General features: G+C 38.7%; 2 protein-coding genes across 4 annotated transcripts in view; one reads left to right on the top strand and one right to left on the bottom strand.

The window, feature by feature from the left end:
- CTNNA2 (catenin alpha 2) overlaps window positions 1-17,077 on the bottom strand; it is a 524,441-nt gene that overhangs the window by 168,175 nt on the left and 339,189 nt on the right. The gene's annotated exons all lie outside the window — the stretch shown is intronic.
- LRRTM1 (leucine rich repeat transmembrane neuronal 1) lies at window positions 59-6,146 on the top strand. The gene has a single exon (XM_074865475.1). The coding sequence runs from the start codon at window positions 693-695 to the stop codon at window positions 2,256-2,258; it is 1,566 nt and encodes a 521-aa protein (XP_074721576.1). The 5' UTR covers window positions 59-692; the 3' UTR covers window positions 2,259-6,146.

The following is a 17,077-nucleotide window of genomic DNA, read 5'->3' as shown; positions in this document are numbered from 1 at the left end:
GGAGTAAAGGTTGTGCCGGTCAATGGTCGTTGCAAATGATGGACATTAAACAGATTGACAAATCCTGTGGAGTCGTTAGTAAAGAGTTTGGAGTTTTTTTCACGCCACAGTGTTAACTGCAGAGAAAAGGACAGAGGGAGAAGGAGAAGATCAAGCTCATGTACATAGTTCTGAAACTTGCAGGTCCTAGGAGTCAGCTAAAAAGCTAGCTGGACAAGCCTTTCGCTCTTTGAGCAGAAGCGAAGTGAGACATTGTGAGCTTGCCAGCCTTGCACAAAATTGAAAGGGACTGAATTTGTAGCACAGAGGGGTCTTTTTTAGCTCTGCATATAATTAGTCCAAACACAAAGGAAGCAACTGAATGGAGGTTGTCACTCTCTGGAAAAGGGTGGGTAAGACACTTTTTAATTAAATTCTTTCATGAAGAAAGATTTTTTTTTTCTTTGCTGCAGCATTTAACATGAACAAAATCACTATCATTTTACCTTTGAATGTCTGTGAACTTTAATGCTGCACAGCTCCTGCATGCTGTAAAGTGAAATATTTGCCTCTGTGTTTGTTCTGTTTGCTGTTTTGCTTTGGTTTTCTGGCTTTGTTTTGGTTTTAATTTTTTTTCCCTTAAATAAAATATGATGTAGAATTTGAAAAGATTCAATGGACATTCTCAAGCATATTTGGAAATATTCTTGCTAATGGATTTCCTTCTTATTGGTCTCTGTTTAAACTGGCTGCTGAGGAAGCCCCCGGGGTTGATATTGTGTACGCTGGGTATCTTTTCTAAAATGCTTCCAGCCGTGAATAGTGGGTGTCCACAGCTATGTCGGTGTGAGGGCAGGCTTTTGTACTGTGAATCACTGAATCTTACAGAGATGCCTCGCAACCTGTCGGGCATGATGGGCTTGTCTCTGCGGTACAACAGCCTTTCAGAGCTGCATGATGGACAGTTCACAGGGTTAATGCAGCTCACGTGGCTCTATCTGGATCACAATCACATTTGCTCAGTGGAGGGGAATGCCTTTCAAAAATTGCGGCGAGTTAAAGAGCTCACCCTGAGTTCCAACAAAATAACCCAACTGCCCAACACCACTTTCCGACCCATGCCAAACTTGCGCAGTGTGGATTTATCATACAACAACCTACAGTCTTTGGAGCCTGACCTGTTTCACGGGCTGAGAAAACTAACAACTTTGCACATGCGGTCGAACGCCATCAAGTTCGTGCCAGTGAGAATTTTTCAGGACTGTCGCAGCCTGAAGTTTCTAGACATAGGATACAATCAGTTAAAGAGCCTGGCTCGAAACTCTTTTGCAGGCTTGTTCAAACTCACTGAGCTGCACCTTGAGCACAATGACTTGGTGAAAGTGAATTTAGCCCATTTTCCCAGGCTCATCTCCCTGCACTCTCTCTGCTTGCGAAGGAATAAAGTTACCATCGTAGTAAACACTTTGGACTGGATATGGCAACTTGAAAAAATGGATCTCTCCGGCAACGAAATCGAATACATCGAACCTCATGTTTTCGAAAGTGTACCTCACCTCAAATCCCTGCAGCTGGACTCCAACCGGTTGACCTACATCGACTCCCGAGTCCTCGACTCCTGGAAGTCCCTCACTAGCATCAGCCTTTCTGCAAACGCCTGGGATTGCAGCCGTAACGTTTGCGCCCTGGCCTCCTGGCTGAGCAACTTCAAGGGTCGCTACGACAGCAATCTGCTCTGTGCCACCCCTGACTACGCACAGGGCGAGGATGTTTTGGACGCGGTGTACGCTTTTCACTTGTGTGAAGACGCGGCAGATCCAACGAGCGTTAACACCCTCTCCCCGGTAACGAACAACAGCGACCAAACGTTCAGCTACGGCTCTGCCACCGCCACGTATGACGTGCAGGACAGCGAAGGGGACCAAACGACATACGCCATAACCGTGACCATGCCCGGCGAGAACTCGGAGAACGCCGTTCAGATTCACAAGGTGGTGACGGGGACCATGGCACTCATTTTTTCCTTCCTCATTGTGGTTTTAGTGTTGTACGTCTCCTGGAAGTGCTTTCCAGCCAGCTTAAGGCAACTAAGACAGTGCTTTGTAACACAGCGCAGAAAGCAGAAGCAAAAACAGACCATGCATCAAATGGCTGCCATGTCAGCCCAGGAGTATTACGTTGATTACAAACCCAACCACATTGAGGGAGCCCTGGTGATCATTAATGAGTACGGATCTTGTTCCTGTCACCAGCAGCCAGCGAGGGAATGCGAGGTGTGATTTTCCTTGGGGATTTAAACAGTGTGCAACCAAATAACAGCGTGCAGGCAGACAGTGGCACGGGGGGGGTTGCTGTGCTTTGCTGGTGATTTCTGACGCGCTCCTCTGCCGAAATTGTTAAGAGGGGCTGTCTAAAAGACTTGATATTTTAGCTTTATCGTGTCTTAAAAACCTTCAGGACAGTCAATCTTAAGATTTCATATGCTAATACTCCCTTTGAAGATCTGTCAATATTCAGGAAACTGAGAGTGTAAAAAGGTACCAATTATTGATCTTTTGTAAACTAAGAAAACTGTTTAAAATAAAAAAAAATAGCATTTACAGTTTTTACAGACTGGTGTATATTACATGAATTGTTCCCTGTATACAAAATGCAACAGTTTAACCTCTTTTTCTCTTCATACTGAGTGTTGAAATGAAAGTCTAGGAGCAAAGAAGCCACGTAAAATAGAAAACTTAAAAGTAACCAGGTGGCTTCACATTGTAATTAGTACACATTCACTTACATCATGTTACTGAAGATATGAAGCATGACACTGGAATTATATTTTTGTTAATGTGCTACCTGTAACTGGATGTCAGTACAACAAGGAGCCAGTGCACCTCAGAAAGGCTAAAGTTTTGACTGTGTCCTTGGGACAGGATTTCTGAGGATTTTTAAGCACAGCTCACTTGTTAGTTGCTGTAAGATCCATAAAAACTGCATCGTAACCCCTAAAAGTATTTTGTATCAAAACAGATCATATTGCAAAATCTCACTAAAAAAACCCAACAAACAGCAAAACCCAAACTGAAACACTGCCAAAATGTGCTCATCATCATTTTCTCTAAAACAAAAATAAATAAATTCTAAATTTAAGGGCTTTTACTAGCATTTCCCACTTTTATGCTTGTTTTGACATATGCTAAGAGCAAAGACACCCTTGCTTTGTGCACTGTGGTGCCATGGTGAATGGAGAAGAGCAAAAGCTATTTGGTTCTCAGTGGTGAAACCTGTGTGTCTTTCAAGAGTAAAACCTTGGCTGTAACACTCTCAGAGTAAGACAGAGAGTTATTACTTCAGGGTCCTATAGTAAACTGCTAGCAAAGCCTATCTCGTGTCCCTCACTTTCACCACCAGCCTTCACTAACAAAACGACTCTAAAATCCCTGCAGAGGCTGAAAGCATACGAACCCTCCTTACTAATGACTGATAAATGGAATTGATGGATATGAGCAGTGATTTACTAATGTAGAATCACACAGCTGTTTTATTTGATTGCCCTTAAATAAAGGCTTCCTTTCCTTGTATTTTGGATTTTTCATTCCAGTATGTGAACAACCTACTGACTGATATTTTCAACAACTCCTCTCATACTAATGAAGATGAGGTAGTTTTATAACATCAGGCATCTTGAAATTTTCTTCATACAGCATTACATGCTAATAAAATGTTATGGATAATGAACTTGGGCAACATCTCTATGCTTTGTACATATTTCTCTATCCTTAGGTTACCACCAATAGAGGAAAAATTCAGAAATCTAACATATATTTTAATTTAACACAGATTTTTTCTTTTTTATAGCATCGAAGTGCCACCTACTCTTAAAAGGCTACAGCAGACTTATAAAGCAGAAAATAGGCACAGCATAAACCATTTTTTAAACCATTTTTTCCGGCACAACAGGTTTTAGCCATTAATTTTGAATGTAAAGAGTGAATTTTATATTTTTTTCTGACTGTCACTATTTTTAAGGAGTCAGAACTTATTTTCCTCTATTTGGTATATCTCATCCTGTTTAATATTAAATATGACCATAGCCTTTTAATCAAAATCTGTATCCAGTGAGACTATAATGTCACCTGTGAAAGCAATGACATTATGTACTGGGAGAGGACTTCTTCACAGAAAATTTAATGAAAATGAACTGCTTTTTTACTAATGCCACTGAAAATTCACCCACAGCTTTGAAACAAGCTAACACTGTTAAACGTAGGCTTTTCTCCTTTGAAACAAATGCACATTTCTGTTTCTGTGCCTCAGACCCACAAGGGCCTGATCCATCCTGAAGCTCCCAAGTGACCTGAGGGGTTGAGTGTCCATGTACAAACCTAACAGTGAGGCCAGAGAGTAGGTACAGTGCCCCTTGTCTCTTTGGGTGCCTGATCATATTTTAAGAGAAAATACTTTATGCCATGCTAACTGAGGGCCAACCTATATGTATTTTCCCCATTAAGCCCTTCTCTGAAATCAATAGGGAATTTAACTGTGAAAAATTGGCTCTCTAACTTTGGACTACGCTACATGTTCCTCAAATCAACATGCAGCACTGCAGCCAGAAGGACTGATTACAGCTAGTTGCCAGGAAGCCTCCAAAACCAACCAAGATTGTTAAAATATTGTCTGCATATGGTTAAAAAAAAGTGAATTAGCTTTATTTCTATAGTGAGCCCCTGTTGCTATAAGGAAACGCATTAGTGCAGTCATGATTTTGCCCCTGTAAATCTGATGCAAGACTGACACCGACAATCATCCCGTGGTTGTATTTCTATGTATTTTTAGCATATTTGTGGGTTGTATTTTAAACACACTAGTGATTGCACCCTTCTGGAATTATTCCTGCTGTTTATTGGTGTTAGCAACCTCAAGCTACGTTTGCAAAGACGTGAGCAATTCCGCCTTTGGAATTTATTCACCTCTGTGGTTCATGCATCTTGCATTGACAGCTCAAGTAAAGTGAACAAAACCTTTTTCTTTAAAGGTGCAGTGATTTCCTAAGTGAGAGCTGATTTTGGTATTGCCTGTTGCCTTTTCTCCTGAAGAGAGGTAGTGACCACCAATGACTTGCCACCCTTAGCAGGATGATGGATGGATCCTCTATATAGAGTACAGCACTTATTAAACTTCTGAAAACAATATATTTAAAATTTTTCATGCAGAAATATTTTCTAAGGGTAATATCTTCTAGAGAAAACCTCCTAATGATCTCCAGAAGGTATCTGGAGATCTCAATACCCTCTGCATATTTACTGGTGGAAAGAGCTATTACATGGCATGAAGGTAATCCACAGGGCGCCCACATCTAGTCTGAAAGTTTACATGAAAAATATGTGGGTAATAAAGAAATAAAAGAGCAAGTATTTCATTTCAATCCAGCTATTGCAAATCCAGTTATTCATCCTGCTCCAGGCTGCTTGCATTGGTATATATGAGAGTTATTATATTTGTACTGCATTTATAGCAACTGCAGGGACAAATTTTCTTCCAAATTTCATGTTCACCAACTGTCCAGAGATATGTCATTCCCTCTCTTTTGATGCCCTCCCTCTCTTTTGATGCCCTTATTCTGGCTTACGAAATGGCTCCAAAATCAAAAGGAAGAAGAGAAAAAAAAAAAAGATGCTTTTGGGGTTAGTTGTGACAGTTTTTTGTTCAGGAGATCTTTGGGGAATATCGAAGGAAGGAAAATATTTTAAATATTCCCCTTTTAATGTTCCACCTAATAGGACTAATCTCCCTTTTATAATTAGGTAATTAACATTATTTTCTTTATATTTAAGTGTCTTTTAACTCACAAGACAGGGTGAAAGGCAAGCAAAAGAGCTACCTTTTTGGAGGATGGTTAACACTACCAGTGTTATAGATCTCTAATATGCAATCTCTTGCTGCTAACATCAATACACACTCACAGTGCACCCAGTGATGAAGGAACTGTTGCTGTGTATGCTTTGAATGTATATAAGGGATGATTTATTTTCCTTTCTGTCTTTTTTCCTTCCTTTCTGTACTACGTAAAAAAAAAAAAAAAAAAAGTGATATGAAACCACAGAATCAATGCTAATGTACCACATTCTGTTTCTGGCCTGAATATATAAAATACAAAGAAATTCTGTGTTAAAGCTGCAAATTCCCTCCTTTACCATGCTGTTTGAGTACTGCAAGGGGTTAGACCAAGGGGATGACCTGTTCCTCCATGTGCACAGCAATAACTAGACGTTCTGTACCAGTCTGAAGATGCAGTCCCATGTCTGGTTCATAACTGCCTTGCATACGTCTGCTAGAGAAAGAGCATTAATGATACCTAAGGATATTTTTGTATGCTTTAATATATTCTGTATGTTTTTATGGCTGAGGCATTGAGGGACACTTGAAATGAGCCTATTTGATCATTTTCTTTGGTTCTGATAAAAAGCCCCTCATTTGCTTTTGAGATGGACTAAATTTGTTTCTTGTATGTGTCTCATTCTGCATTATTAGCAAAAGGACACTCTGAATATCCCTTCCCTTCCCCCCAGCTTCTCCAATGGTATTCTGAATGGCAACTAAGAGGGAGTATGTAATTAGGAAGCTTATTTCTAGTGCTATAATAATAATAACAGCAATAATAATAAAAGAAATTAAGAGGGGACAAAAGATGAGAGAGAAGACTGGAGTAACGACAACTAAATCAGGTTGTTACTGGATTCTTTTGCTTTTTCTTTTTTGAAGATGCTAAATCTAAAGGACTAGCACAGATGAAAAAGCAAGACTGAAGGTGGGTGGAGAAAGCAGTTTTAAAAACTGTGCAAGCAGGGATGAAACAGCTTCTGGAAAGGAGGGTACAACACTAAATAGCTCTACTGAGCAAGAAAGAGAAAAGGAAAGGGTGAGGGGACAGGATGAAAGGGAAGACAAGAACCGGTGTGAAGGCGAGGGGACCACTGTGCACACATGGGAAATGAGATTTTGCTGTGCCTTTACCTCCCACATTAAGACTGTGGCAAGGACAACAGAAGAGATTTAAGAAAGATGCCCAGCATCTCTCTCTCTCCCCCTGCCTTTTCAAACTCCCAGTTGCACACACTCTCTCTCATTTCCAGAGGCGCAGACGGACATGCTTTCCCAAACGCGCGCGCACACAACCCCGTAATCTCCTCTGCCAACTCCCTGTTCCCTGGGAGCGCAATGTCCCCCTCATCCATCATTTTGTTCGCTGAACTCCTGCACCATGCCTCTTCCACAAATTTTTTTGGCCGAACTTCTTAGCTATCCTAGTCACAGTTCACCGCAGACTTTCTAGAAAATCAGACTTTTCTGCCCAAAATATCTCCTTTTTCCCACATCCCTTAAGAAACGCTCATTTAGAGAGAGGGGTGATCTTGAGCTATAGCAGATTCTCCTGCTAATTATATCCACACTCATTCTCCCTCATATTCAGCTTTCGTATTCACAGCTATTATCACAAACAGATCTGAGATATTTTTGCTGCGTTCAATTTATCATTATGCATCAAGGTTATACTTTTCCTTGACCTGCTCAACCCAGTCTAATATTAACAAATTGAGCATTTATATGGGTTCCTTTCCAAGCATGAAGTTGATTAGGAATTTAGGAAATGCTGGTGATTTAAAGATTAACCTTTCATATAATTACTGACATAAACCAGAGCTATTAAGGTATTAGAAACAACTATTCAGAGTATCTTCTATGTAGAAAAAAATTACATTTAGAGCCATGCGAAAGACTTTCCATACCAGCCAATTATTTTTTTTTTTACAGGAGAAAAACATGGTGAAAGGAAAGGAGTAAGCACAGTCTACCTCTAAAGTTATGTAGAGGAAAAGCAAGGCTACAAAAATATTACAGAAACCAAGCAACAATCTTCTGCTGGCAAGACACAGCCTGTAATTGGGTGGGTGGCTGTGAAGATCCGAGATGAATGCTGCAAAGCACTGTAATTTTATTGCAGTGTGTCTGCTTTAAAGTGAACATATTTGCAATGAAATCTGTATTTCCGTCAGAACAGGGGAATTGTTTTTGTTATAAAGATAACGTCACTTGTTGGCATTCAGACACAATTATTCAACCTTTAAAGCAATTATTGTTCTTATTCGCCTTTGCTGGTGTGATAGTTGGGTGAGACAGTCAAATGTAACAGGCTGCACTGAAAGGAGTTTGAGCTCAAAGTACACAGATGTGCATTACAAGGGAAGAAATTCAGTTTAAAATAAACACCAGCTTTACACCTTTTCTCCCCTTCCCAAAAATCCAAATATGTACATCACTTATAGAAATTAGAGAGAATTGGCAGTGGCTAAAGGATAATATTATGTGCGCCTGTGCTTGGCAAACAGCACCTACTATTCTGCTAAGGCACTTTTTATTTTAAACCATTTCACTGCTCTCATGTTCTTCACATCCTCACCAGACACAGTAACTACCGCCAGCAAGATGTCTTTCAACACGGGTGCTATGGGAACATGACCAATTCGGTTCTGTTTCTGAGCTAACAAAGACTAAGTCCAAGATTTCAAAGGTAATAGGTAAGTATAAGAACCTACTTCATCACTGAATTACCATTTTAAGCACAGCAGATTTCTCTGACTGACATGGTTAGACAGTAAGCCCAGTCGTTAATTTATTACAAACTTTGTTCTGGTCTTTTTCATGATGTACCTTTCTCCTAATAGCAAAGCAGAGCATGGCACCGGAAAGAGGACTAAAAATTGTATTTTCAGTAAAATCTGAGATAAAAAATTATGCGTGGGTTATATCAAATTGATTTAGGGGCTTATTCAGTGAGGGCAATGCAGATTATATAGACCAAATCTCCCTGCAGTAGCACACCTCTGTACCCCTGTAGTTACAGTAAGGTATGAGCAAACATCCTCCTAACAGCTGGGGGACTCTAAACTGAAAACAGGTTTCTGAATATGCTTTAAAATATATACCTTCCCCCTAATTTTTATCTCTTCTTACCCACTCTTCCATTTCTCATTCCCAGAACTTCACGGGCAGAGTGAAACAAAAGGGGGGGGGGGGGGGGGGGGGGGGAGAGGGAAACCCTGAAAATCCCAAACTAGACTGCAAGAACAGTCCACAGCTACTGAATTCCAGAGGTTTTGGTTCTTTTAACAACTGCCAGCCCTTTGAAACACATCTGCTATCAACCCTCTTTGCAAGACGAAAGGTAAAGTGAGCTCCCGCGAGTAAACCTGAATCTGTCTCTGTGGTTCAGTGCCTCTACTGACAGTCTGGCTTGCTAAAAGAGCCTGGTAAATATTAAAGAATGTTAATAATAATGAGATAAACCACCTAGGGATTTCCCCCCCTCCTCTATTTTTTTAAACTTGGCTCCTTACTAAAGTTTATCTTGACAGAAAATTTACTTCTCTGATCCAGATTATTTCCCAAAGCAATTTTTCAACAGCAAACAGAAATTTGTGGCTGCTGCTGAAAGGTTTGCAATCCCCATGCTAAAGAGGCCACCACATGTCAAATGTTTACCTTAATTTCATGTAAATGTCACTCCATATTGAATATTCTGTATTTTTTTACCGGCATATGCAGCTGCCTCCATCTTCACAAACCTTCCCCTTGTGCTGTAACTACCTTTACAAACAGCCCAGAACCCAGTGCTACTGTCAGATCGAATTCCCAAACAACAACTGGATGTAATGAATTTATTATGTAATTGCTGTAGTCTAATAAATTGAATGTGAATCTTATGGCCTGAAAGACAAAGAAATAATGGAGACAATAATTGAGTAGAAGAAATGTGACATACTGTCTATGAGGAAAAAAACCCCATCAAACAAAAAAACACTGCATGGGACAATGCTTAAGCTTGCAGAAGGTGGAGGGCATCAAGCATCAACTGCAAAATGGTGAATTACATGGGATAGAAACTGCTAAAAAATAAATGGGAAAAGTGAAAAGGGGACAGTGCCCATAGCAGATTAATGACAAAAAGATTTAGGCGATAACCAACACAGGAGAAACTCATCAAGGAATAACAAAGCACTGCGGTGATATTTGATGACAAAATGCTAAACTAATAGATGTCTTTTTGATGGGTAGCAGTTCCAGCCTGAAGTAAACCTATTGTATTGGTTCTGTGTATGCATTTCCCTGATTCCAGCAATTGTTAGAGATTACACTGGGTTATTCTAGCCAGTGGAACAAAGATCTTCCCAAAATGTTCCTTTAAGTAGTTTCATGAAGTTACACCGTGTATCTCTCATAAAAAAGGGAGTTGAAAACTTTTCCCTTTTTTCCCCGGTTATGTTTTCCCATGATGTAGAATAATCTAGCCCCAATCTGTCATTTTTCATTAGCAAAGGAGTCAAGCTATGGCTGTTAATGATAACTCTTAATGAGGACTTGATGAATAAGTCCTGGAAAATCAAACTCGAAACAAACACTAAAATCCATCTCAGATCTATTGTTTCTAGGTAATACTGATGTTAGTAATTGGGAAATAAAAGTTAAAGTGTGTAAAGCACTAGGGCATTTAAAACAACAAAACAGGACAACCAAATGGTGTTTGTCAAGAAATTTAAAAAAAAAAACACAAGTGTAAAAGTGAAGTGGAGGAGCTAGCGAAAAATGAAGGTTTCTAGTAAATGTTGCACCAAAACCTGAATAACTAAAATACACTTGACTTCCCCTATTTTAGAGTTGATAAGAGATGATCATAACAGACCAGTAAGTCTTACCTCAGTAACTTTAAGTTTGTTTCAAGATTTATTAAGATCTATAATAACATTCGCTAGGGATAAATTGACTGGTCGTCTGTGGAGTAACATCATGTTTCTGTAATAAACTCCAGTCCTTTTGGATGAGCATAATATCAGCAAAGTGATACACAAAAAAAAGGTAATTTTATATTCGGACTTTTAAAGACCTTTTGACAAAACACCTTGAAAAGATATTCAGTTTCCCATAAATAAGCTACATGCTCACAGAAAACTAGCTAAGTGCCCCAAAATATAGAGGCCTTTTACTCAATACAGTGAAAATATTGAGTGCAGTATGGTCCCAAGTCCAGGGCTGCTGAATCATCCTAGCTACAATCAGAGAATGTACGGCATTTTTCAAATGACAGATTATTTATATCACAAAAAGTAATGAAAATCATAAGGATGTGCAAAGGGACTTCCAAAGGCTGAAGATTATATAAGCTTTGATGGATGAAATTCTGAATTGTCAAACAAAAGCAAAAGACAAGATAAAAGGAAAACTGTTCATCTGTGCCTTGGTGATGTAAGTTATACGCAACAATTGGACAACTTTCTATCTGGATATTGCACTGAAAATCTCTGCTCAGTGTGCAGAGAAAAAAAAAAAAAAGGAGAAAAAAAGAAAAGTGGAATAATATCTCAAACGTATACATAATGGAACAGCTCTCAAGAAATTAAATAGCTTGATATAAATCAGTACCGTGCCTTCAGTTAGAAACCAGTCTCCGGTTTGTTAAACATAAGTTAGGAAAGGATAGAACTGCTAGATAAGGCTAAGCGACTGACAAGTGAAAGGATGAATGACTTGGGAAAGTTTGTATGTAAGGAGAGAGGCAAAGAATCTGGATTTACAACTGCAGCACAACGGCAAAACCTGTATCCGTTCCCCCTCTAGTGGCCAGTCCACATAGGGCTATTGCAAAAATAAAGTCACGCACGGGAAAGGTAATACACTGGCACTTGATTTTAAAACAAGCACACGCCCCCTCTTTTTTATTCCCCTCACAAATTTATGTTGCTTCACTTTATATTATTATTATTATTATTATTTGCTATTCCTCATTAAACTGCCTGCCGTATTTCTTTGTTGTTTCTTGTCATTACTCAGTGAAGAAGCTGTTTTACAGCACAGGTAATTTTTTTTTGTGATATGTTTTTACCTACCTCCAAGAAGAGGATATGGAGTGTGACAGGGGCTCATTCACACTCTAGCATCAGAAATAATCATAAAGTAAAAAATAAACTTTGGAACTCATTGTACAAGACATCACTGATGCAAAAAGTAGGCATTAAAAAAAGGAACAGTTGTACAGAAATGGGAATATTGAATTAATTTTGTACATACATCCCTAACACTTTACAGATTAAAAAAGGTGCTTTTTTAGGAACAGCATCTGGGACAAGACACACCAGGCAGTGGAAACAGTCCTTTTAATTTGCTACTCATGGACCAATCACAGAATTTCAGTTTCCAACCAACCTGCATGGCTACAGTCACCTGGAGAAACTGAGGCCAGATGATCCCTTCACATCCCCACGTTTCAAACACACACAGGTTCTTCTTGGTCAGCTACTCCTTCTTCTGTCTTCTGCAGGACATTTTCAAAAATTGGAAGAATCCTCACTTTTACCAATTTCTCTGAATGATGCAATATAACAGATCATTTTCTGTTCCTGTCTTTTAACAATCCTACCCCAGAGCATTTTGTGGCCTGAGGGAGCAGAGATGCTAAGCTGGATGCATTGAGGGGTGCTGCTGAGGACCAAAAGTGAGCTGTGCTCTGTTTATAGTTGAGGTAACACCAAACACTTTGATAAGCCTGTACATTTTGCTTAAGTTCCTGTTCTCCACTGAAAAAAACCCAAACAGAAGAAACCTGGTGGCTTGGAGCAGAAGTGAACATCCCTTGGTTGCACTCTCAGGGAGCCTACTACATCCTCAAGATTATACACTCTGGTGTAACAGGCTGTGGCTATAGGGAAGATGAGAAGTAGCAAGGGATTAAGTTCTTTCAAAATCTTTCCATCACTTCAATTTTCTCAATCTCTGCTTCAAATGCCATCCTTACTAGTGGTTTTTTTAGATATACGTTAATTTATGTATCAGACAGACAAATTAAGTAACCCTTTCTACAAGTGATTTGCTAAGAAACTGCCCAAGAATGTGTTTCGAATTAAGGCGTGTAACACATTCTTCTACGCATTTTAATAATTAAAGCAAGGTTACTGCCCTTCTATAGGTTATTCTGAAATTACCTGTTAACCATCTGAGACTGCTCCTTGCTGTCTCTTACAGTGGCTTTTGGCAAAGACTGAATACTAGTTTAGATGGAGTTCAGAGCTAGCATTTTTATGTTAATTTTAATATGTTGTTATTAATTTGTTCAACTGAAACTAAAGAATAACACAACAAACAAATCACAGTTTGACTTCTCATGTCTTAAATTTAAAAAATGAACCCATTTTCATTGTGTCTTAATAATTCTACCTAATTAAAAATATTTAGAAAACAGATTATTCAAATGGTTTGTATGTAATAATGTAAGCAATTTGCTCTTCCAGCATAAAATTAATTCATTACTATCCACAGTCAGAGCAAGTTTGATAGTCTATCCCTTAGTGATGTAATTTCAGACAACACTTGTATTCATAATGCCCACTGTCAAGACAGTTTCAAGAATAAAAATATAAGGAACTGGACAGACAATTTGAAAAATACAAAAAGGCACTTAAGTACTATGGGGATGGGTGCAAGTGGAAGGAAAAGCTTACAGGGAAACCTACAGAAAACCGTTTCTCTGCTCAATATGGAAAGAAGACATCCAGACTGCTCCACTAAGGACATGTGTTTTTCCACCAATACTTACAGAATTACACCAACACTTATGCCTTACAGAGAGGCATATACATATTTCTGGCAATTACAGAAGTGATTGCAAGTGAGTGACTTGGAGTATTTGGTTGAGCACCTGATACTGGGTGGGAATTCTTTATCCATTGTTTGAGTGCAATAAGATGTTCAGTTTCATATAGGAAATGCAAATTTTCATACACAGAACTTACTCTTCTCAATCTTACTCTGTCAAATAATACTTATTTCTTTCCTAGATTTCTCCTCACAGTAGACAAAAGCCAAATCCTGATTTTTAGCTGAAGAACCATAAGTTTCTACAAACTGAAGAAAAAGGGACTTCTTGAGAATGGCAGCCTAGTGTAATCTGTGATTTCTCTTGAATGCCATTACTGGGGCAAATTAAGTGTCAGGTTCCAGACTAATTCATCACTTATTAATTAACAATATCAATGATTCTATTTTCATTACAGATAACACATTTGACAGACTACCAGACGCATTTTTTATTACTAAAGTTATCTCAAAGGCTCTTCCCCAATATCTGCCACAAAAAAAAAAAAAAAAAAAACAAACCAAAACAAACAACATTCAATCAAAATTTTAATGATAGATCATTTTTCCCTTCACTAAAATTAAATTTTAAAAGTCATTTAATTAAACTGAATGATAACTGAATGGCTTTAACCATGCAAAGAATTAAAACTAAGGATGCTCCCTCCCCAGACACTAAAATATGGCCAGCCAATGATTTACCATAAGGAAGAAAACAACAAAGCAAACAATTCTGAGCAGGTGTTTCTTACTCATAAATAAGACCCCTCTTCAATAACCTAATTTCCTTGCATTTTCAATTGCAAATTTTAACCTGTGTCTTTCTGTAACATACAGAAGGACGAGTTGTTCAGGTGTGACCACATGCTCTGAACAACAGCAAACAGTTAAACTTCAAAGCAAGGTCCCAGGTTCTGTTTGACATTCTCACAGATTTTAGTAAAAAAGGACTAAGTTTTATGCTAACTACCTGTTTAAGTATCCTGGTGTGCCTTACAAACACTACTCACCTTACACCATTAAATCAGCTTTGTCTCAGCTGCAGCTTTACAATATATAGTGTATGCACACTTAAAGACTGCTTGCAACCAGCAGTAAACACTTAGTTGGAGCAATTTATTTTTCTTTTTAAGTGGTGTATCTATTTGCTCCTAATTCAGAAGTTTTATTTAACCTATAGCTAACCTTGCATGAGTTTGTTTTCCCCTTCCAGGAGTTAAAAAGAGAAAGTTTCTTTATATTTCAAATAATATTTGCTGTCTCTTACGTGTGTATTCTGTGCTTCCAGAGGATTAAAGAAATTTTATCACTGAAAGAATAAGAAAATAGATTTGCAGATGTAGCAATCTTGTAAAACCCAGAGTTCAGAAAAACATTTGCACTACCATCAAGAAGGAAAAATCATTTCCCAAATTGTCCCAAGTCTCTTCCTACAGAGATTAAAAGGACAATGATGCAACTCCTACGTGACTCCTTTCAACTGCTTATAACAGACCGGCTTCAATTCCATTCCTGTGATTAGGCTCTCAGGATTATTTCACGCCTGTCTCTTGGTTCCTATATTCGTCGATGTTAGGCATTTTTTGCAAGGTGAACACAAGTTATTTTATTCAGAGGTGTGAAAAAAAGAACTGGTCCTTGTTGCATTAGTCAGGTTTCCATCACTACAAAGTAAAGCATCAATTGGGTTTAAAACTCCAGAAATCACATTTTTTGAAACTCTTGCCAACTACATAATTATGCCCCAAATGATTTTGTGCCAGGTGGTTCGGCTAACAGATGGAATGGTATATTTGTTCACTCTTCATAAACCAAGCTCCATTCCAAAAACTGTGAGCCAGAAGTATCTAAATTATTGATTGACAGTTACATATGCCTAATAATTAATTAAACTGTAACTACAAATTGCAGTGAGTCCTGTGAGCACTTTAAAAAAAAAAAAAAAAACACAAAAACCAACAAACATATAGAAAATGTGTAATAGTGTCTTTACAGTAACATTTTTAAATCACGCAGCTAAAAATAACGGCATGCAATGATGCACTACAGACAAAAGAGCTTTGGTATGAGGCATCTTAGAAATGCTTAAAGCAGGATATATTATATAACGTTAAAAATTTTTCCTGTAAGATTATTTTTTGCAATCCCAAACTTCACCAAATGCTTACTAAAACCAACTAGGAGTTGTGACAAGACCTAAAAAATGCAGTCAGGTTCAGAAGACTCTTCCCAGACAACACATACACTATATAACTGCCATTAATGCTCTGGAGGGAGAAATCAAACTGAGATCAAACCATGAGATAGCCGTTGCTTTTTACACCCTGAATTAGGAGTTATCTGAGGCTCATGTATTTCTTGCCTGCGAATCCCAGATGGAAACACGGACACCTTTGTCATCCAGCGTATGGCCTGAGAGTCCATTTCATCTGGATGTGTCAAAATGATTGTGCACGTGCTCAACCTGGAATGAAGGCAGACAGGAAATCCAGCATGGTCTGAAGGTGTTGGATTTCCAGCATACGTGCAGATTAATTGGGCTGAGGATGCACGGCAGGCATTTCAGATTGATGAATGGCACATGTCATCAGTCATTTTCAAGCTGGAAACAGGCTGGATTTTCTGCTCCTGTGCTGGTCAGCTGCGCCACAAAGGTACAAGAAGTCTACAGCAGAGCTGACCCTGTCCCATTAAACATTTCCCTAAAAATCTGTGAACATCACCAATTTTCCAGCCCATGCAATGGCCTTCATCAAAACCCCATGAAGCTGAGGGTAACAACAGATACATTTCCCACCCAACCCTGCCATGGCAAAATAGTAATTAACTTAAAAAACAGAAAATGGGAAAAGCTTTTTGTCATAGCATATTAATATCCCTACTTCTGCTATCACAAAGCTGTGCCAGAAACACTGATTTAACAGGCACTGCAAAGCAATTACCATGCAAATAGTATTAGCCAGCAATTTATTATTTTTTTTAGTAAAGTCCTTGTTTTGGCTAGCAGACCACAGTAACAGATTCCAATAAAACTGGGTAATTGAAAGAAATGTCAAGTGTCTAAATAACTGTGACACCAAACATATGAAGCAACAGTTCTCAGACTGGCCTGTTGGTCTAGTTGTGACTTCAAGTATGGACAACCTGGGGAGTCAATAAAGGAACGACTTACACAGCAAAAAGAAAGCACTGAAGCAATGGGAAGGAAAGACATGCAGGAAAACTCTCTTTACTGGTGACCTTAGTAAGCAGGACTTTGGAGAATAATATAGAGGTTTTAAGCCACGTAGAAAATAGCAGTCCTGCCATAACTCATTCCTTTGCCCCTGGTCCTCGTAAGAAATGTTTTATTTGGAGTAAATAAGTTTTATCATTTTAAGTAACATATACTCATCTATTTATAGCACATGACTGGAAACTTGCTTAGATT

Source organism: Strix uralensis, chromosome 4 (genome assembly GCF_047716275.1).
Source record: "Strix uralensis isolate ZFMK-TIS-50842 chromosome 4, bStrUra1, whole genome shotgun sequence".
NCBI classification, from domain to species: Eukaryota; Metazoa; Chordata; class Aves; order Strigiformes; family Strigidae; genus Strix; species Strix uralensis.
The sequence above is the reverse complement of the archived record's forward strand: the minus strand, read 5'-3'. Positions and strand labels throughout refer to the sequence as shown.

Coding starts and splice junctions, on each gene's coding strand:
- LRRTM1 (XM_074865475.1), top strand. CDS start 693: ATGGATTTCCTTCTTATTGGTCTCTGTTTAAACTGGCTGCTGAGGAAG.